The sequence below is a fragment of the Cherax quadricarinatus genome, chromosome 19 (genome assembly GCF_038502225.1).
Source record: "Cherax quadricarinatus isolate ZL_2023a chromosome 19, ASM3850222v1, whole genome shotgun sequence".
Taxonomy (NCBI): Eukaryota; Metazoa; Arthropoda; class Malacostraca; order Decapoda; family Parastacidae; genus Cherax; species Cherax quadricarinatus.
In genome coordinates, this window is record NC_091310.1 from 47,800,335 (window position 1) to 47,823,509 (window position 23,175).

The 23,175-nt window shown below is 40.2% G+C and overlaps 1 protein-coding gene across 1 annotated transcript in view; it reads right to left on the bottom strand.

The window, feature by feature from the left end:
- Positions 1–1,533: 1,533 nt before the first annotated feature.
- Positions 1,534–23,175, bottom strand: part of LOC138852952 (uncharacterized) — a 22,420-nt gene continuing 778 nt past the window's right edge. The window contains exons 2-7 of the mRNA XM_070086831.1: positions 15,525–15,747; positions 11,651–11,729; positions 7,575–7,718; positions 7,342–7,450; positions 3,885–4,495; positions 1,534–2,637 (exon numbers count right to left, since the gene is read on the bottom strand). Coding sequence (XP_069942932.1) covers positions 1,918–2,637; positions 3,885–4,495; positions 7,342–7,450; positions 7,575–7,718; positions 11,651–11,729; positions 15,525–15,747 — 1,886 coding nt within the window. The 3' untranslated portion in view covers positions 1,534–1,917. The remainder of the gene's footprint in view (positions 2,638–3,884; positions 4,496–7,341; positions 7,451–7,574; positions 7,719–11,650; positions 11,730–15,524; positions 15,748–23,175) is intronic.

The following is a 23,175-nucleotide window of genomic DNA, read 5'->3' on the forward strand; positions in this document are numbered from 1 at the left end:
ATGGTTAGGTTACTTCTTTCTTTTTGTTTTTAAGAAAAAAAAAAGAAAGAAAAGAAAATAAAAATAAAAAAAATAAAAAACGGGGGACCGGGGAGGGATAGTTCCTAGGAGGAATGAAAGGGCCAGAAATCTTCCTCCGCGCCCAAGAGGACCTCAGCACCGCAAGTAGCGCAGATGCAGCATGGAACCCGTGCCATACCCTACCCATCATGCCAGTAAACCGGCAATCCGGGATAGCAACCTCACATCTGCCGAGCTACCTCGGTGAACAAAAGAGAGGGCGGCCGGAAATCCGCCACAAAGCATACCTCCTTCGGCCACCACCCCCGGAATCCGAAAGGTGGCTTCGAGATACACCAGGCGCCCGAGAGACACCCAAAGCCACCCTCCGGGATACCAGAGAGGGATCAGGACATTCCCAGGCAATCCAGATTCCACGGCAAACTACGCCACCGCCAAGAACCTCAATGGAATGGGATGGACCCCGGTACCCTTTCCCCTACCTAGGAACTAGCGTGCCTGTGGGAAAAAAAAAAAAAAAAAACCAAAGGCCAAAAAGGAAGGGCAAAAGGGAGGGGTGGGGAGGAGGAGGAAAGGAAAAAGGGGAGGATGGGATAGGGAACGGGGGATTGGGGGGTAATTAGGTTCGGTCTGAGGAAGTAGACCGACAGGTCTAATTCCTCAGACCAAGAGCCTCTTCACCACGCCAAGGAGGCCCCCTTGAAGAGGCACCAGCACCAAGTAACCTCCCTGGAGGGCGCCAGAAAGCCAGGCATCGTGGTTACCATCTCTCCAATCAACGACTAAATCACTTTTAAGTCTTTAGACATCACTTTGTTATACACAATCATTTCTTGTTTTCGCTCCAAGGAGTTACAATGGGCATTACTGAGCCATCTCATAATATACCAGTGTCTGGATTATGGAGGAAGTGCTAACCTCGTTCGGCTCACACAGCTTCTAGAAACGGGAAGCAGTTGGGTTCAATCCAAAGGTCAAGTCTAATTCCTTGGATCAATTATATTCACAGGAGTGCTAATTATTATAATCAATGTGGTCATACCTGGGGTGAAGGGGTATAAAAAAGCGCTAAACCCATAGGGTCATACAGCACCAAGGGGTGATAATGGGACGCATTCAGGTTCGATTCCAGGGCTATAAGATCCAATTCCTTAAATTAAGAACCACCTCATCATCAATTATAATCATGGGGGAGCATTAAACACGTATGATTATAGTGCACGTGGGGGGATGGAAGGTATTCAAGCTTTAATCAGGGAACCAGAGCACAGCTCCAACTCCCTGGATCAAAAACCCCCACCAGTGTCAAGGAACCTCCCTTCAGGGTTCTTCAGCATCAAGCAACCTACTTTCAAGGGTATCAACAATAAAAAAAATTAAATGATTTTGAATTTAATTAAAAACTCCTCCTCCACTGGAGGGGTCGTGTACTGAAGGTGTATTCACAAAAAAAATAAATCTATACGACACTTTTACAAAAATACTAATGTTGGAGGTTTATAAAATAAAAGGTTCTATATAAATATTTATTTAGCTTAAAATTATACTGTAGTTTTAAATATCTTCAAGAATACATTTTATGGGGAAGCGCTAAACCCATACGAGTCAAAGCGCCTAGGAAAGGGTGGAAATCAGGTTTGACCTGAGGAAGGGGATAATAGCTCCAATTAACTGGTTCAAAATCCCTTTCCCAGCTTCATGGTACCCCCTTGAAGGGTCAATAATGCATCAAAATATAAATAACATAAAATATCTATCACAATCCTTCACTGATCACTGGCAGTCCTGTTTCACGTTCTTGTAATCATAATTCATAATGGTGTCAGGATACATAGCAAAACTTATCGAATTGCCAAATTTTGCTGACAATCGATTATTCACTATCAGATTTACAATTCAGGCATTATTTAAGGCCAATTTTTGTTGGAAAAATCTGTTGACGAAGGCTTGGACTTTTTCTTTCAATGCAATCATCTTCAATTCTTTCTCCTTCAGCTCCTGGTTTCTCTTGGTAAGTACTATAAGCTCCTCCTCCATTTCCTTGATTGTTGCTTTCCTCTTCTGCCGACACCTTTTAGATGCCATGTTGTTTAGTGTTCTTATTCTGTGGTATTTTTCTTCCTCTGTTAGATCTGCTAATGCCTTTCTGCCTCTCTTGGTGGTATACCCGGATGTTGTCGCTAAAGGTTCTTCTGGAATCACCGGAATTTCTAAATCTAAGGCTATGCCGGGATCATCACAGGATATTGTATCTCTGAACCTCAGAGGCTTTCTGGAGTTCCTTCTCTGCCGGGTTACTCTAACTGGACCAATAGAGGTTGCAGTAGTCTCACTCCGTACTGCAGACACTGGTGTAAGAGACTTCACCAAAGTTTCAAATCCTTCAACACCCTCTTCCTTTAATGCACTTGACACAGGATCACGTTCAACTGAAGGTAAGTGCATTGGGAGTTCCTCCATTGTGGGCCAACCAGATTCAAAGCATACTGTTTGATTCTGTGATGAATACTGGTGCTGTTGAATGTTAGCCTGGAAGATGTTTTTTGCTCCTTCAGTGGGCAATTCTGGTTCTATACATACATCTGCCTCAGATGATGGTCTTAACCTGTGGAATGTCTGAAAAAGACATTTTACGTTTTAATACATTATATCTATATATTTTTTTTTAACAAGTAACAAGTCGGCCGTCTCCTACTGAGGCAGGGTGACCCAAAAAGAAAGAAAATCCCCGAAAAGAAAATACTTTCATCACCATTCAACACTTTCACCTCCCTCATACATAATCACTGTCTTTACAGAGGCGCTCAGATACGACAGTTTAGAAGTCCCTCTAAACTGCCAATATCCCAAACCTCTACTTTAAAGTGTAGGCAATGATTGTACTACCCACCTCCAGGACTCAAGTCCAGCTAACCAGTTTCCCCGAATCCCTTCACAAAATACAACCCTACTCACACTCCAACAGCTCGTCAAGTCCCAAAAACCATTGGTCTCCATTCACTCCTATCTAACACGCTCATATATGTCTGCTGTATATCCAAGCCCCTTGCACATAAAACCTTTCCCCTTCCCTCCATCCTTTCCTAGGATGACCCCTACCACTTTCTCTCCACTACAGATTTATACACCCTCCAAGTCATCCTATTTTGCTCCATCCTCTCTAAATGATCAAACCACCTCAACAACCCTTCCTCAACCCTCTGAATAATACTTTTAGTAAATCCACAAACGAGTTAGGTAAAGAAAAATTGGATATCACATTGGAGGGAGTGAGTATGGAAGAAGTGAATGTGTTCACATATTTTGGAGTAGACTTGTCAGTGAATGGTGTATGAAGGATGAGGTTAAAAATAGAATTGAAGGAAAAAAGCGAGTGATGCACTGAGATATCTGTCGAGACAAAAATCATCATCCATGGAGGCAAAGAAGGGAATGTACAAGAGTAGAGTGGTACCAACACTCTTATATGGGTCTGAAGCATGCATTGTAAATGCTGCAGCAAGGAGGCATGTGTGGTGTAAATATCATGCAGAAAATGTTTTACAAAGGGATTCAGGGAAACCAGTTAGCGAGTAACTGGCTGTTTGGAGTGACATCTGAGCACATCTGCAAAGACAGTGATTATGTGTGAATGATGGTGAAAGTGTTTCTTTTTTTTTTGGGTCACCCTGCCTCGGTGGGAGATGGCCAACGACTTGAAGAGAAAGAAAAATATATATATATATATATATATATATATATATATATATATATATATATATATATATATATATATATATATATATATATATATATATATATATATATACACACACACACACACACACACATATGTCATTTGTAAATAATTATAAAATATTTACCTCATCCTGCAAGATTCCAGATTCATCGAGAACACCATGTAGGAGGTCGTCACGTTCATGTGATACTAGATACATGTCTAGCTCTGTGGAACTTAGATTGTCACTCTCAACCAGAGTGACATCTGGGAAAAGGTTGTCCATCTGATCTAGGATGTCTTGTGGAAACTTGAATTCACAATCATTCACATCCAAGCTGCTGACATGATTCTCAATAGCTTGCTGATTAGTAGAGCTTCTGTTCATTTGTATACCTGGATATATTTCACTGTTTGAGAGGAAATCTGAGGGGGATGGCTGAGGCTGAGGTCTGCCAAGATTTTGTTCGTATGTAGTGGGCATCAAACAACTGGAATCTGTTACAGAAACACAGCCCTGTGTTGTAACCTCTTCCTCCAATTCAAAAGAGTTATCAACCTGGTCAGTCTGTAAGGTACAGCCTGCTGGGGAAAGACTCAGGTCAAAAATCGCTGTTGATGGAAAATATGGTTTTGAGTTCACTGCTTGGCTGAATACATCTGGAGGACCTGCAGGTTGTGCTGTTTCAGTCTCCACTTCATTGCTACAGTCACTGTAACTGTAAGTGTGTGTTCCACTGAACATTTCCTCAAATTCTGGAATAAGAAAATATAGCTATGACAAATTTGATTTCTAACAAAATCTTACAACTTTCTTTTACATTTTGTAATGTAATATTGCAATTATAAAATAAAATTTCCCATATAATATTCTGCAAACATCTAATTCTGCAACACCTATGTGTTTATGTGTAAGCATACATAAGTGTAAGCTTACATATGTATATATATGTGTATATGTGTATATATATGTGTATATATATGTGTATATATGTTTATATATGTATGTGTATATATGTATGTGTATATATATAAGTTAGTGGATGAGTTTGAGAATGTGTGTAAAGGTAGAACGTTGAAAGTGAACATAGAAAAAAGTAAGGTGATGAGGGTGTCAAATGATTTAGATAAAGAAAAATTGGATATCAAATTGGGGAGGAGGAGTATGGAAGAAGTGAATGTTTTCAGATACTTGGGAGTTGACGTGTCGGCGGATGGATTTATGAAGGATGAGGTTAATCATAGAATTGATGAGGGAAAAAAGGTGAGTGGTGCATTGAGGTATATGTGGAGTCAAAAAACGTTATCTATGGAGGCAAAGAAGGGAATCTATGAAAGTATAGTAGTACCAACACTCTTATATGGGTGTGAAGCTTGGGTGGTAAATGCAGCAGCGAGGAGACGGTTGGAGGCAGTGGAGATGTCCTGTTTAAGGGCAATGTGTGGTGTAAATATTATGCAGAAAATTCAGAGTGTGGAAATTAGGAAAAGGTGTGGAGTTAATAAAAGTATTAGTCAGAGGGCAGAAGAGGGGTTGTTGAGGTGGCTTGGTCATTTAGAGAGAATGGATCAAAGTAGAATGACATGGAAAGCATATAAATCTATAGGGGAAGGAAGGCGGGGTAGGGGTCGTCCTCGAAAGGGTTGGAGAGAGGGGGTAAAGGAGGTTTTGTGGGCGAGGGGCTTGGACTTCCAGCAAGCGTGCGTGAGCGTGTTAGATAGGAGTGAATGGAGACGAATGGTACTTGGGACCTGACGATCTGCTGGAGTGTGAGCAGGGTAATATTTAGTTAAGGGATTCAGGGAAACCGGCTATTTTCATATAGTCGGACTTGAGTCCTGGAAATGGGAAGTACAATGCCTGCACTTTAAAGGAGGGGTTTTGGGATATTGGCAGTTTGGAGGGATATGTTGTGTATCTTTATATGTATATGCTTCTAAACTGTTGTATTCTGAGTACCTCTGCAAAAACAGTGATAATGTGTGAGTGTGGTGAAAGTGTTGAATGATGAAAGTATTTTCTTTTTGGGGATTTTCTTTCTTTTTTGGGTCACCCTGCCTCGGTAGGAGATGGCCGACTTGTTGGAGAGAGAAAAAAAAAAATGTGTAAGAGATAGGAAGTGCTTCCTACTTCCATTTACACATACATATACATAAGCACATATATATACATTGTATTAGATGTTTGCAGAATATGATATGGGAAATTATATTAAAATATTGGATATCAAATTGGAGAGAAGGAATATGGAAGAAGTGAAGGTTTTCAGATATTTGGGAGTTGACGTGTCAGCGGATAGATTTATGAAGGATGAAGTTAATCATAGAATTGATGAAGGAAAAAAGGTGAGTGGTACATTGAGGTATATGTGGAGACAAAAAATGTAATCTATGGAGGCAAAGAAGGGAATGTATGAAAGTATAGTAGTACCAACACTCTTAAATAGGAGTGAATGGAGATGAATGGTATTTGGGACCTGACGATCTGTTGGAGTGTGAGCAGGGTAATATTTAGTGAAGGGTTTCAGGGAAACCAGTTATTTTTATATAGCCAGACTTGAGTCCTGGAAATGGGAAGTACAATGCCTGCACTTTAAAGGAGGGGTTTGGGATATTGGCAGTTTGGAGGGATATGTTGTGTATCGTTATACGTATGTGCTTCTAAACTGTTGTATTCTGAGCGCCTCTGCAAAAACAGTGATTATGTGCGAGTGAGGTGGAAGTGTTGAATGATGAAAATATTTTCTTTTTGGGGATTTTCTTTCGATTTGTTAAAAAAAAAAAATAATAATAATAATAATAATAATAATAATAATAATAAAATATATATATATATATATATATATATATATATATATATATATTATATATATATTTTTTTGCAACTACCTGAGGTATGGAAGACGGCAAATGTAGTTCCCATTTTCAAAAAAGGAGACAGAAAAGAGGCACTAAACTATAGACCTGTGTCATTGACGTGTATAGTATGCAAAATTATGGAGAAGATTATCAGGAGGAGAGTGGTGGAGCACCTGGAACGGAACAGGAGTATAAATGCCAACCAGCACGGGGGGGTCACCCTGCCTCGGTGGGAGATGACCGATTTGTTAAAAAAAATAATAATAAATATATATATATATATATATATATATATATATATATACACATACATACATATACACACACCTATACATACACAGGGATTGAGACCAGAAGAGGGGTGATACTAAATGAAAGTTGAAGGTATTATGTGGACATGGGTAGATGGTGATAAGAGGGACAAGGATAGAGGATAGCAAGAGAAAGGGGAAAAGGAGAAAAAAAAAAGCAAATGGTATACAATGAAGAAAGATGCATCAAACCGAGTGTGACAAGTGGGGTATGTGGGCAGGTAATGAGTGTGCCAAGGGTGGTTAAAGCTCCAGAACTAGGAAAGAACATGAGGGGGCTAATGAAATATTAGAACAGAAAGCTTAAATGTAAGGAGCACAACAGATATAATTTTACAGTAGATTTTATATTACTTAAAGTGTTAAAAATGGAGGAAAGCAAATGGACTACATAGGAAAGTAAATCAAGGACCCTGGGATTATCAAACTCACTAATTTCAGGTGTATTGAGATCAGACGATGAACCAGAGATTACACTCTCCCCCACGTCCATAAACGGTTTGAAGTCTCCAAACCCACTCTGCTTCACCATAAGCTTTGGCTGTAAGAACTGTTTCATGAGGAATATTTCCTATGTTTTTTTATTATTACTATTATATATATATATATATATACATAGAATACACACTGAGCAAAAACAAATTATAGTATGATATTAATCTTACCTTGTTTTGGATCCAAGTTCCAGCAACTGCTCTTGAACCTGAGGGAGCCCCCATCTGATCTAAGATTGGGGCCCCTTTCCCAGTTCCAGCACACCACTTCATTTTTAGCTGAGTAGGCAGTTTCGCTGTGAACCATTGTGGATTCTAAGAGGAAAACATTGCAATATCAGAAAAAGGTATGACTTGTTAAGTTACTTACCAAGGTAACTTAGCTAGTGACTGCCTTGGAAGTTAGCTTGTTATTTATTGTACTTTTTAAAGTGGCCTTTTGAATCTAGGCATTTAAATAGTGGAAGCTGCTCTCTTGATCCCAGAACTATTATAGTACTGCATATACTAAGACACTTAAACAGCGGAAAACAGAGCACGACTTCTCATTGCTCGGTCTTACGCTTGTCAACTCAAGGAAACCTATTATTTTTACCAAGGACTGTGACATGGCTGTTGTAGGTGTGTTCTGCTCTGGCCAAGGTTTGAAACTTCCAGAAGTTATGGCTTCCAAAGCCAAACTATCTGACTTTCTTATAGTTCATAAAATTCTTTCACATGTATGAGTTCTTCATAAAGACACTGCAGTATTATAGAAGTAACAATTGGTACAGCCATATAACTGCTAGTCTTGGTGTCCAATGAGAATGTGGCAAGGCCAGGTTACTCCAGCTGTTGCTACAACTGTCTCCAGGAATGTTCAGCAGCCCTGCTCCAGAAAGTTGCAGGCTCTAGTTGCCAAACGCAGGCCACCACAAGGGACAACCAACCTGTAGCCATAAACTCATCATTTTCTTAGTCATCAGATTCCTTGGATGATAAGAGATTATGGCTTATTCAATATGCATAAGCTTTATTACCTTGTGTAGTAGTTTTCCCACAATACAATTAAAATTATCCCACTGATGATGGTGTGTGTGCATGGAACAGGATAGGGTAAAAGGCCTCTATGGGAACAATCTCTGTATACATTTAGCATGAATACTAATCATACATATTTAGTTATCTCCATATATCATGCCCTTCTAGGAATCATGCAGAGTATCATCTCTACCAGATAAATTAAACTGGACTGAAAATCTCCAGTGATGAATTTTACAAGTGTCAATTTTCACTTAATATTATTGGCAAATACACAAAATATTGTACTCATTCTCTCTCATCATGTAAATTAATTTTTTATAAATATTTTTCACCTTTCTAGCTGGGCTAGGTATTAAAACAATACTCCAGCTTTATTATTTAATAAATCCTGCACTCGCATAACTATTCAGTTTTACTAAGCTCCATTCCACCTAATATTACCTAAAATGCATTATCACAATAACTACTATTTTACAATGAATTTAAATAGACGATGCTACCATCAAGGCTGTTGGTAGAGGCTGAAATGTCATTATATATTTATTCCTTGTCAGTGCTAAGCTCATTAATGTTGTGGTTACCTAGGTATTTTGGCTGTTATAAAGCAAATGTGCTAAGGAGAGACTTTGGCCAGTCAAAGCAAAGAAATACCACCCATTTCACTTATTTGACCACTGTGGTAGTACTCGAATCAACTTTTTAATAAATGCCAGTCACACTAATGTAACGATAAACTCTACTGACACAATATTAGATGACTTTACCTACTGCCTAAGAAGTACCACACCATTATATTACAGCCCACCTTGGGGTTTATCTTTGATAACTAGTAAATTATGAACAGCATAATGTGGTAGCAGCAAGGTGACTGACTCACTGCATAAGGATTGACAAATCATAGTTTTTACACAAAAGTGAAACAATTTTTTTCCATGTATCAGTTGTGGTATATCTGTTATATTAGAAAAATCATTTTGATACGTCAATGAAGTGACATCAAATTATAATTATCTTTATTGTCATAGGGATATAACCAACATCAAAATGTAAGAGTTCCCATGACAGAGGCCTATTACTCAAGCCTATCCTCTGCATGTGTCAGTTTACGCACTATGCTATGTGCGTACTATACTATGAGTGTGCGAGTGTGAGTGTGTGTGTATGAGTATATTTGTGTGTATTTGTGTATGTGTGTGTATTTGTATGTGTGTATTTGTATGTGTGTGAGTATTTGTGTATGTGTGAGTATTTGTGTATGCATGAGTATTTGTGTATGTGTGAGTATTTGTGTGTGAGTATTTATGTATGAGTATTTGTGTGTGAGTATTTATGTATGAGTATTTGTGTATGAGTGTATGTGTGTATTTGTGTATGTGTATTTGTGTGTATTTGTGTGTGTGTGTGTGTGTGTGTGTGTGTGTACTTGCGTACGAGTGTGTACTTGCGTACGAGTGTGTACTTGCGTACGAGTGTGTACTTGCGTACGAGTGTGTACTTGCGTACGAGTGTGTACTTGCGTACGAGTGTGTACTTGCGTACGAGTGTGTACTTGCGTACGAGTGTGTACTTGCGTACGAGTGTGTACTTGCGTACGAGTGTGTACTTGCGTACGAGTGTGTACTTGCGTACGAGTGTGTACTTGCGTACGAGTGTGTACTTGCGTACGAGTGTGTACTTGCGTACGAGTGTGTATTTGCGTATGAGTGTGTATTTGCGTATGAGTGTGTACTTGCGTATGAGTGACTACTTGCGTATGAGTGACTACTTGCGTATGAGTGACTTGCGTATGAGTGTGTACTTGTGTATGAGTGTGTACTTGTGTATGTGTGTGTACTTGTGTATGTGTGTGTACTTGTGTATGAGTGTGTACTTGTGTATGAGTGTGTACTTGTGTATGAGTGTGTACTTGTGTATGAGTGTGTACTTGTGTATGAGTGTGTACTTGTGTATGAGTGTGTACTTGTGTATGAGTGTGTACTTGTGTATGAGTGTGTACTTGTGTATGAGTGTGTACTTGTGTATGTGTGTGTACTTGTGTATGTGTGTGTACTTGTGTATGTGTGTGTACTTGTGTATGTGTGTGTACTTGTGTATGTGTGTGTACTTGTGTATGTGTGTGTACTTGTGTATGTGTGTGTACTTGTGTATGTGTGTGTACTTGTGTATGTGTGTACTTGTGTATGTGTGTACTTGTGTATGTGTGTACTTGTGTATGTGTGTGTACTTGTGTATGTGTGTGTACTTGTGTATGTGTGTGTACTTGTGTATGTGTGTGTACTTGTGTATGTGTGTGTACTTGTGTATGAGTTTGTACTTGTGTATGAGTTTGTACTTGTGTATGAGTTTGTACTTGTGTATGAGTTTGTACTTGTGTATGTGTTTGAATGTGTTTGTATGTGTGTATGTATTAAAATTGTGTAAACATTATAACAAAAAAGCATTATTAAATTCACTAGGGTCGTGTAAACGAGTATGGTATTCTGCTCGTTTAGTTACCAGATCACCTGTATGATATACCACTCTAAAAGTAAATACCCAATCCAGTTAATGCTTTAATAATATTTTTATGGAGAAGTGCCAAAGGCCATACAGCACCTCTAGAATGGCAGGGGCAGGGGAATCAGGTTTTATCAAAAGGGTGCTTAAATCCTTCGGATGATGAGTGCTTCACCAGCAATTTCAAACATTGTTTGGGTTAGGCAAGTTAAAAATGCAAAAACAGCAACATGCATATTTTGATGTTCATGGAGAATAATAGAACCCATAAGGGTCAGAGTGCATGGGGAATGGGAGGGGTTGGTGGAATCTGGTTTGATCAGAAGAAAGGGAAGGTTGCTCCAGTTCCTTAATCAAGAGCCATTCTTCATCAAGGTACCCCTTTTGTTTACATGCATAACTCGACTGGGCATTACATGTTACATAACGAGTGTCTAGTTGCTTTATATGTATCCATCACCATAATTTCCGAATACAGTACAATCTTTGGATTCATGTACGAGTTAACAACTCTTCACCATTACGAAAGTGATCCAAAAGCTACAAAATTTATGTAATAAACTAAAATATAAATCATAAAAGGACTTTTTTTCATTTTAAATGGTAAAAAAGTAATTATAATTCTATATGTGAACTGTGATATATAAACCGTACCATATCTAGTTACAATCCATACTTAAGATTTCTTTAAATGTGAGAAAATATACACTGAAAGTCAAAGTACTTACTGGATCCGACAATGAAGGCTTTAAATCAATCTTGAAGGAGCGAGGGTCACTAAGAAGGGAAAGCCGGTCTCTGCCAGGCCTGAAAAGTAAAAATAGCAAAAATATTAATGCAATGTAATAAGAGCTAAATCAACAGGCACTGATACTCAAAATACTGTATATTTAATAAATTATATCACTGTTGTCTTTTGTTTTATCAAGTTTCGTTGCAATTATTGAATGAAAATAAAAGTCCTTGGCCTGTAAAAAATAAATTCCTTAAAACAAAAGCTAAATCATTTAAAATTGAAAAGTGATACATTAAAACAAACCTTCACTGCAGCAGGTTAGTCTTGTGTTATCAGCAACACTGATAACACAAGACTAACCTTAGTCCCTAAAGTTTTACTCGCGGTAATACCAATATGATACACTTTTAAAGTTCCAGGCCCAGGGTAACAAATCTAAGTTTAACGCAGTGAATAATGTTAAATTTTCACACTGGGTAATTTTAATTTAATTACAAAGTTTAACGAACCGAGTATGTTAAAACTTCACACACATGGTAATATTAAGTAAGCATCACAGAACTGAGTGTTAACTTGAGCTACCGAGGTTTTGATTAATATTCTAGCAATACTTTTCAGAGCTAATATACTAGATTTACTAGTCATTTCGTGTTTTAAGACAACTACGGCGCCTATTTCCACCGCGGCATAATCTTATCCAAATCTTGTGCATAGGAAATTTATAATTTAAAATTTTATCTTTTATCATTTTTAGAAATATTCGTGTTTTTCGTAATAAATGGGCAAGGTATGAGCATCTAATACAGAAATGAACAAGTTTATTAAATTTTGGTTTACCAATTACGAACACGTCTTTTACCCGGCCTAACACTTCTAGTGACAGGACTAACACGTCTAGTACCCGGATTAACACGTCTAGTACCTGGATTAACACGTCTAGTGCCCGGCCTAACACGTCTAGTACCCGGATTAACGTCTAGTAACCGGATTAACACGTCTAGTACCCGGACTAAGTGATGCAACAAAATCACAAGTGATATATGAAAATCACAAATGATATCTTAAAAGTACAAGTGATATCGAGATTTGGTATGTCACGATTATAATATTCAAAAGAAACTTAAACTAATATGGATCATTCAGAGCCGGGTACATCGTGAATGGTCTTTAAATGTCACTACCTATGGTCACGTTATATAGTACCATTTTTTTCGTGTCTGGGCGCTTTATAACTCTTATTATATACCCTGATAATCCTCTTTCTGCTGTGTCACATATAGTACACCATGGTTATATATCTAGTTTACCATGGACCGTATTTATTCACAAAACTTATCATACCAGTTTCTTGATAGAGGCGCATTGTTGTAAATATTAAAAAGTTCCAACTACGTTAATTTAACATGTATACTATTTTACACCGACATGGGCACAACAGGATAATACTAATGCAGTATTAATATCAAGAAAAAAATCACATGAAAAAAGTTGCGTCAGAATTATACCCGTTACGATTATTAATATTTACTCTCCATTTGAACATACAGGCTGTTGATGTGCTATCTTTGACAGAATATAAGGACAAAAAAAAAAGTTATACAGCTGCAGGAATTTCCGACAATATTTTCCTACAATCACTGAAAAAAAATCACTCGCACACGTTAAAACTGCCCAGTCACTGCCACCATTGTCGTGTATTAACATACGCTAAATTAAAGTTACCTTCCCGAACGTACTGTGAGTACGTTTAAGAGCGATAACGTGCACTAAGTGTGGGCTGTGCACCCAGAAGGTGATGCGACTCGCACTGGGAACAGAATTTTGTGGGCTAGTGTCGTGCTAGCTCCTCACCCTCCAAAACTATAATCGCGAGTGCCGGAGCGCCACCAAAGCACCTGTATATATAAAGTTGGTGACGTCACAATCATGACATCATTTTCAACCAACCAGCGTGAGTCTCTTTCTACAGCAGCCAATCACCTCCAGTTACTCCTGCATGAAACGTACAGAATTTCATACGGGAATTTCACGTAGAAATTACTAAAATTATGCATTATTCAAACTTGAAAAATTATAATTTAGCATTAAAGAAAGACAATATTGATCAAACGATTCTTCAACATTCTGTAAAGTATCTCTTTGCATCATTAAAAGCGAAATATTTGAGAAGAACGTTTGAGAGCGCTGGCGGAGGAACACAAGACAAGACATGTTGGCGCTTAACACACACCACCAGATTTATTAATATATAAAACACTAAACTTAATATTTAGAAGATACGAACATAAATCAAATATTAAAACTAAGGAAGAGAGACAAATCAATACTACTCCGGCTTTCTCATAGCATTACATTAATTCCAGGGTAAATGAGGACGAGGAAGTATGTAGCAAGTATTGAGAGTTGCACCATGTTGTGACATCAGAACTTCTCTCTCCTCACAACCTCAAATATTGTCAGTAATAACTAACTATGGCTCTAATCTCAGTGAGATTCATTCCCAGCTTACAAGACATTAACTTTACGAGAGATGGCTGGTCTGGTAATGGGGGTATGAAGCCTAGCGGCTACACTAGGTTTATTAGGCTGACCATAACACTAGACAGGAATACACTGACTCCTAAAATACTTGATAAAAGTAAATTCTCAGTGTATGTATACTGGCAGAACTACACCTCTTGGTGTGTATATCCCGTGCGAGAGGTGTGAAACATTACTGAGATATCTGTAAGCTACAACAACTGTCAAACACCAGGCTATCAGCGTATCTGTCAGAAGTAGGCTGACATTTCTACTCGAAATTTTGGTAGTAAATTTTAAATCGGAGATAATGCTAACTTGCAGATCTTACTGCATAATAAAGTCGAATCCACTTAACACTTACCGATATTCTTAATAAAGTACTGACAAAATGGTAACTAACTAACTTGCTAATATATTTTAAGTACCTAAGTTGAATTCCTAAATACAGTCAATATATTTATTCCGAAACGTATTGCCTGCACGGTAGGCTTTTTTAGTCACCTGTGATACAGTGTATATGCAGGTGCTACAGGTGTACATGTACACGGGTGCTACGGTGTATATGCATGTGTTACAGGTGTACATACAAGTGTTGCAGATGTACAGTGGTGCTGCAGGTGTACACTGGTGTTACAGGTGTATGCTGGTGCTGCAGGTGTACACTGGTGTTACAGGTGTACACTGGTGTTACAGGTGTACACTGGTGTTACAGGTGTACGCTAGTGCTGCAGGTGTACACTGGTGTTACAGGTGTGCACTGTCCACCCCCCGGGTTCGATTCCCGGCGGGTGGAAACATTTCCACACGTTTCCTTACACCTGTTGTCCTGTTCACCTAGCAGCAAATAGGTACCCGGGTGTTAGTCGACTGGTGTGGGTCGCATCCTGGGGGACAAGATTAAGGATCCCAATGGAAATAAGTTAGACAGTCCTCGATGACGCACTGACTTTCTTGGGTTATCCTGGGTGCTAACCCTCCGGGGTTAAAAATCCGAACGAAATTTTATCTTATCTTATCTTATCTTGTTACAGGTGTACGCTGGTGTTGCAGGTGTACACGTGTTACAGGTGTACACTGGTGCTACAGGTGTACACTGGTGCTGCAGGTGTACACTGGTGCTACAGGTGTACACTGGTGTTACAGGTATACACTGGTGTTACAGGTGTACACTGGTGCTACAGGTATACACTGGTGTTACAGGTATACACTGGTGTTACAGGTGTACACTGGTGTTACAGGTGTACACTGGTGTTACAGGTATACACTAGTGTTACAGGTATACACTGGTGTTACAGGTATACACTGGTGTTACAGGTGTACACTGGTGTTACAGGTGTACATACTTGTGCACAGAGGTGAAGATTGTAAAGGTGGTACTTGTGTTACATCTTGTAAATGAGAAACTTGTTACACAGTGAGCCACTGACACAATAATAATAATATAAGAGGGAGAAGCCAGCAAGATACCCTCATCTTTGCATGATGCAACACTGCCCGGCGCTGGTACCCAACCATACGCATGATGCAATAATTGACCACAGACAAAACTTTGCTCCACGATGGCATCTGAAAATTAGAAAATTAGAGGAATTAGAAAAGCAAAAAGAGATTATGAGGTTAAAGTTGCAAGAGAATCGAAGACTAACCCAAAAGGATTCTTTCAGGTATACAGAAGTAAGATCAGGGACAAGATAGGCCCACTCAAAAGTTCCTCGGGTCAGCTCACTGACAGTGATAAGGAAATGTGTAGAATTTTTAACACATACTTCCTCTCAGTTTTTACACAGGAGGATACCAGCGATATTCCAGTAATGATAAATTATGTAGAACAGGACGATAATAAACTGTGCACTATTAGGGTCACAAGTGACATGGTCCTTAGGCAAATAGATAAATTAAAACCTAACAAATCCCCAGGCCCTGATGAACTGTATGCAAGGGTTCTAAAGGAATGTAAAGAGGAGCTTAGCACACCTTTGGCTAATCTTTTCAACATATCACTACAAACTGGCATGGTGCCAGATAAGTGGAAAATGGCAAATGTGATACCTATTTTCAAAACAGGTGACAGGTCCTTAGCTTCGAACTATAGACCAATAAGCCTAACCTCCATAGTGGGAAAATTTATGGAATCAATAATTGCCGAGGCAGTTCGTAGCCACCTTGAAAAGCATAAATTAATCAACGAATCTCAGCATGGTTTTACAAAGGGGCGTTCCTGCCTTACGAATTTATTAACTTTTTTCACTAAGGTATTTGAGGAGGTAGATCATGGTAATGAATATGATATTGTGTATATGGACTTCAGTAAGGCTTTTGACAGGGTCCCACATCAGAGACTATTGAGGAAAATTAAAGCACATGGAATAGGAGGAGAAATTTTTTCCTGGATAGAGGCATGGTTGACAAATAGGCAGCAGAGAGTTTGCATAAATGGGGAGAAATCAGAGTGGGGAAGTGTCACGAGCGGTGTTCCACAGGGGTCAGTGTTGGGCCCCCTGCTGTTCACAATCTACATAAACGACATAGATGAGGGCATAAAGAGCGACATCGGCAAGTTTGCCGATGACACCAAAATAGGCCGTCGAATTCATTCTGACGAGGACATTCGAGCACTCCAGGAAGATTTGAATAGACTGATGCAGTGGTCGGAGAAGTGGCAGATGCAGTTTAATATAGACAAATGCAAAGTTCTAAATGTTGGACAGGACAATAACCATGCCACATATAAACTAAATAATGTAGATCTTAATATTACGGATTGCGAAAAAGATTTAGGAGTTCTGGTTAGCAGTAATCTGAAACCAAGACAACAGTGCATAAGTGTTCGCAATAAAGCTAATAGAATCCTTGGCTTCATATCAAGAAGCATAAATAATAGGAGTCCTCAGGTTGTTCTTCAACTCTATACATCCTTGGTTAGGCCTCATTTAGATTATGCTGCACAGTTTTGGTCACCGTATTACAGAATGGATATAAATTCTCTGGAAAATGTACAAAGGAGGATGACAAAGATGATCCCATGTATCAGAAACCTTCCCTATGAGGATAGACTAAGGGCCCTGAAACTGCACTCTCTAGAAAGACGTAGAATTAGGGGGGATATGATTGAGGTGTATAAGTGGAAGACAGGAATAAATAAAGGGGATGTAAATAGTTTTTTTTTTTTTTTTTATATTTTTATTTAAAACAACACAATACATTAAATAAATAAAAGAACACAGTGTCAGTTCTTACTCAAAATTATAAATCTCATTGTCTAAATGAACACAGACGATTAACGTTGTGTTGTCACACCTGTCCCTCATCCCATATACATTACATCCAATGTAACTATGTTAAGTAAGATTACATCATTATTATTATAACCAAGGAAAACCCAAACCTACTGCATTATTTTTTCCACTTTGTTATTTATATATTATTAATCCACATAATCTTCAAACTCCTTTACAATACTCATTATTGCCAGTGCCGACACAGCTGACACTTCTACCCCCCATCCCGTATGTACAGTCCCCATTCTAAATAACATACATTAATTTCCTAATGAATGGTCATTGAAAACAATTTCTACTAAAATAACCCAACCCAGCAGACTTCCAAACAAAAACAGTCAGGGTCATTATAAGACATGTAGGAACGAGTCCTGCAATCATATATGTATACATATACGCATGCATATACACATACGTGTATGTGCACTTATTCATAAGAACAAACTAAATCATACATAGAAATAAAACGCTAAATGACTTGTCTGCAAATAAACTAAATATTACAAGCCATGATAGAACTATACAAAGACATTGGTTCCCCCAAACACACCTACATACACAAAGTTAATGTTACTGATTAACACTCAATATATAATAGGACCTTCCATACAAAATAAGGGGATATATAAACCCCATCAAATACTTATATATTTTCGTACATAGTGCATAATGTACATATTCAATACAATAATAAAAAAAAGAGGTGTATGACAAGGCTAAATCTATCTTCAGATTAAAAATATACAAGACATAACCTCACATTATACATATAAATATAAACCTTCCTATATAAAATGATTCTTATAACAATAAGGGAAAACCGAAAATCACATACAACTTTTGACTCTGTGATTTTACAAAAAATTCATAAGGTCTACATACTCCTACAATAAACTTTACCCACATCAACCACCGTGCAAACTAATCAACCATACCTCACCAGGCTTCCAATCACACCAAGAAGGCGCACCACTGAAGAGACCAACCCCTTGCCTCTCACCCCATACTCAAACGGAGTAAACGTTCAACAGTAAGTCCACGATATCCCTCCGGAAAACTAATTACCCACCTTCCCCCATATAATTGTTTGTTCCTACATGCTGTCCTATAAAAACTCGCCGCCAACGCTTTTATCCTAATGTTCCCCTCCACCTCCCTCATCCCCCAAGAAACATACAAGTAATCAACTATTACATATCTGATAGCCCTTCCCACCTCTTTGGGTACCCCTTCCATATCTAACATTAAAGCCCTAAGGGGTGATATCTTTCCCCCCCCCAATAAAAAGAAAACCCTCTTCAACCACAATCTTACCACCTCCAATGCAGAACAAAAATATACTACATGAAAAGCCGTTTCAACTTCCCCACAAAAAGCGCATGACGCCTCTTTCACAAAACCCATTCGTCTTAGCACCTCTTTCGATGCTAACGTCCCCATAAGAAATCTATATACTAATTCCTTCGCTCTTGCCGGTATTCTTAATTTACTAAATTCCACCCATATCCCTCTCCAATCATATGTGGGATACACTGCCATCCCTTGCATTAATTCCTGACGACGACCCACACCCACTAACCGTTTTACCTTGAGTTTTTTAACATTGCATACCTTTAACATAAACCGCAACATGTCTTCACACTCCACTAAGTCCCTGCCACCCCACCATTTGCGGATATCCCCCATCACCTCCCCCACCCGAAGACCCCTTTCCCCCGCTGCCCGAATATACCTCTGCTTCACATATAGCGCCTTCACCCTAGACCCTAATGCAATCAATCCCAGTCCTCCCTGCCTTACCGCAGTCATTACTACATCTTTGCCCAACCACGCCCTCCCATAGCCCCACACATACCTTAAGACCCTTCTTTGCATTTCCATAATATCCTGACTTCTTAATGGGTAAATTTCCGCCACTCCCCACACCTTACTATAAATCAGCGTATTTACCACCACAACCCTTTGATGCAAGGTTACATCCCCGGCCCTTAGACCCCTCAGCCTACTCAAAGCTCTGTCCATTACCATTTCTGAATTAACCCTCCTGCTCTCCTGTGCATCTGCCAAAAACAAAATCCCACAAATCTTTAGCCTATCTACAGTTATCCAACCAAACTCCTCCCCCAAGGTCCCTCCTACCCAAGCGCCTACCTCCAACAACCGTGATTTCTGCTTATTAACCCTCATCCCAGTAGCATTCCCAAAAATCTCAATTACCCTTCCCACTTTTCTTAAATCTTCAATCCCATTAAGTAAAACAGTTGTATCATCTACATAACCAACAATATTCCCACAATATCCTCCACTCTCCCCCAACCTTCCCATCCCACCATCAACCAGAACATAGAAAGGATTCTGCATACATGCAAAGAGTATTTGGGAGAGTGGACACCCCTGCCTTAAACCCCTTCCCATGCTTACTGAACTACCCAACCTCCCATTTACCTGTACTCTCATTGATGCATTCTCATACAAAGTCCTCACCCATCCAACCACCCTCCCTCCAAAACCCATTCTCACCATACTCTCAAACAAAAATTCCCTATCCACATAATCATAAGCTTTCTCCCAATCCAGACCTAGAATACCTCCCTTATTACTACCCTCAAGGAAATCCCGAATACGACCATGACCTACCCGCATACTCCTCCCCGGGATACCAAACTGTCCCCCATGTATCACCGACCCCATGACCTTCTTCAGTCTATTACCCAAAATTTTCGCAAAAACCTTGTAATCAGCGCACATCAAAGATATTGCACGGTAAGCACTCAACTCTCTACCCCCCCCCTTCTTTGGCACCAAAACTATGACACCCGTACTTTGCGATATGCTCAACTTCCCACTAGTTAACATATGGTCCAATAGCCTAACAAAACACTGCCTAATACACCCCCAATGTGCTCTATAAAAATCATTTGGTATACCGTCTATCCCTGGTGTTTTCCCGGTACTCATCCCGAAAACTGCCTCTTCCACCTCAACCTCACTTATACCAACCTCCAACCCCACTCTATCCTGCTCACTTAAAACGCTATGGAACCCCCCTTCAAAAATACCCTCCCAGGAACCCCCCTCCCTCCAACTCCATTTCTCTCTAAACCAACTATCAGCATAGAGACTCATACTTTCCGTATTGGATAGGACTCGACTCACTGGATACCCTCCCACCCCAGGGCTTGTCTCCAATTGTAGAATGGTGGTTACACTCTGTCGGTCCCGAAATTTACGTAAAACATACCCAGACGGCTTATCACCCCACAAAACATCCTCTAACCCCGCCCTAACCCTAAGTGCATCAAACCTATCATTGTGTAATTCAGCTATTCTACTCCGCAGTCTGTCCATATCATCCCTCCTACCACCTCCCCCAACATAACAATCCTGCAACTGTCCCTCCAGATAATTTTGCAACCCAAAACGCCACCTCGCCTCCTCTCGTCCCCTAGCCTTAAAAAAATTCTCTATTCCAGGTTTTGCCTGCATTTCCCACCAATCTAACAGATCTATCTCCCTGTTCCTAGCCTCCCAAAAAGGCAACCACCAATCACTGAAAAAAGGCCCCTCCCCCTCCTCCTTAAGAAGCCTTACATTTAATTTCCAGTACCCAGAATAAATACGCACCACTCCATCCCACATCAAATCTGCTATTACCGCTCTGTGATCAGAAAACCCCACATCGAAGGTTTGCACCCTCACAACATCTATACCCTGCTTAATATAAATTCTGTCTAATCGCGCTTCATATCCCCTACGGACGAACGTATGCTCCACTAGGTAACCCCCCCTCCCCACCACATCAACAACCCCAATATCTCGCAATACATCCCTCAGCACACTCAGCACACAACCCGCCCCTCTCGGTTCGACATCACCACTCCTAATCACACAATTCCAATCACCTCCTATTACTGTTATAGCAGGCAAACCTCTCAAGTGATACAGCAATACCTCTCTGACAAAATCTACTTTTACCCTGGTATTGCTAGTTGCTGGCATGTAAACTCCTACAAAACTAGCTCGACTCTCACCCCAGACACCATCCACCCTCACGACCCTCCCACCCCCCCCCTCTTCCCAGCCGATGACACGCAAGGGGCTGGTCTCCTTTATCGCCACTGCTACCCCACCTTTCAATTGCAAACCACTGGTAACATACATCCGATATCCTTTTAACCGCAACACACAACCAGCCCTATGATTATGCTCTTGCAAAAAGCAAATATCTACATCAAACCGCCGTAAAAACCACTCCAACCAAACTTTCTTAACCTCAGTCTTAAGTCCATTGACATTAAGCGTGACACTTCTGAAAATTATAGAAGTGGCGGCTTTCCCCTATGCCGCTGGGATTTACTCGCTGCACTTTTCACATTACGTATTCCTTTACCACTCGAGTTATCCTGTGCAGTCACCTCCCCCCTCCCTCTCCCACTGTGCAACTCAGGCGCACCTCTAGCACTATGAGGCATCGGCTCCACAACCGCTGCCCATGACTTCTTCCCCGGCCTCTGCCCCGGGGTAATAACCTCGTCTATCTCTGATGCCGCAGTTCTTTTTCTAGAACTTCCACTTACACACATCTCACCCTCAGACGAATCCTCCTGGTGTACCTCCACGGCCACCACACACTCCAGCCTTTTCTTACTCAAGTCTTTCTCCACAATTTGTTGTCCCTCCAGCTCTCCAACTTCACATAAACTGAGGACACCTTCTACACCAGGCTCATCCCCATCCAAAAAATCCTTGATGACATCTACCAGTAAACCCTCCTGAGTCGAAGCTTCCTGGACTAAAGACTCCTCAGATAACACCTTCGACTCCCCCGACTCCCCTGGGATAGTGACACACGTCTCCTCCTCCGCCACCTCCCGGTCGACCTCCTGGCTCCAGAGATCTGGCCTCCGGCCTCCAGAGGCAACAGAGCCAGGCACCAAATCACACGACTGTTGAATCACAATCGGCGTTTCCAGAATTCGAGGAGCCTGCCTCCTAGGACACTGGGCTGCCATGTGCTCATAAGAGCTGCACAGACGACATGTTTTTCTCTGACCCGCATAGTACACATAAACCTGTGTTCTACAACCGGTCATCGTTACATAGGATGGTATAGGTCTTGTTAAAGACATTTTAAGGGTGTAAGAACCTTCTGGCATTCCTTCATACGGACCATCCCTCCATACCCCCATGGTTGCAGAATGCACTGTCCCATAACTGCGAAAAAACTCCTGTAGTCCATACGCCGTAGCCTCGAAGGGTACATTCCGTACCTTCACCCATGTGTAGTACTTAGAAACATCATGTAACACAACATCCATCGCTGAATTCACACTCATGCGTTGTTCCTGGTACTGCTCGACAATTCTTGTGTAGAAGCCGGCTCTCAGAAATTTCACGAAGATTCTTGACAAACCATTAAGAGCGACGCCATATAATTCCTCGTTGGGGATACCATATGTGTCCCTGATGATGTTAGGGAGAAGTACGTTCATCGTATCTCCACTTAACGTACCACGAACCAGCTCTATGCAGATAGTATTTACTCTCCGTACTGTATGTTCAGCCATTTTGATATCCCAAAATGAGCAGCGCACGTCCACACTACTCAATGGTTGTTGATGTACTGTGGTAGCTCGCCTGAAAAACAGCAGAGGGGTGCTGGGCACAACCTCACTCCACCGTAGTCAGGCAGCGAATATCCACTTGTAAATAGTGT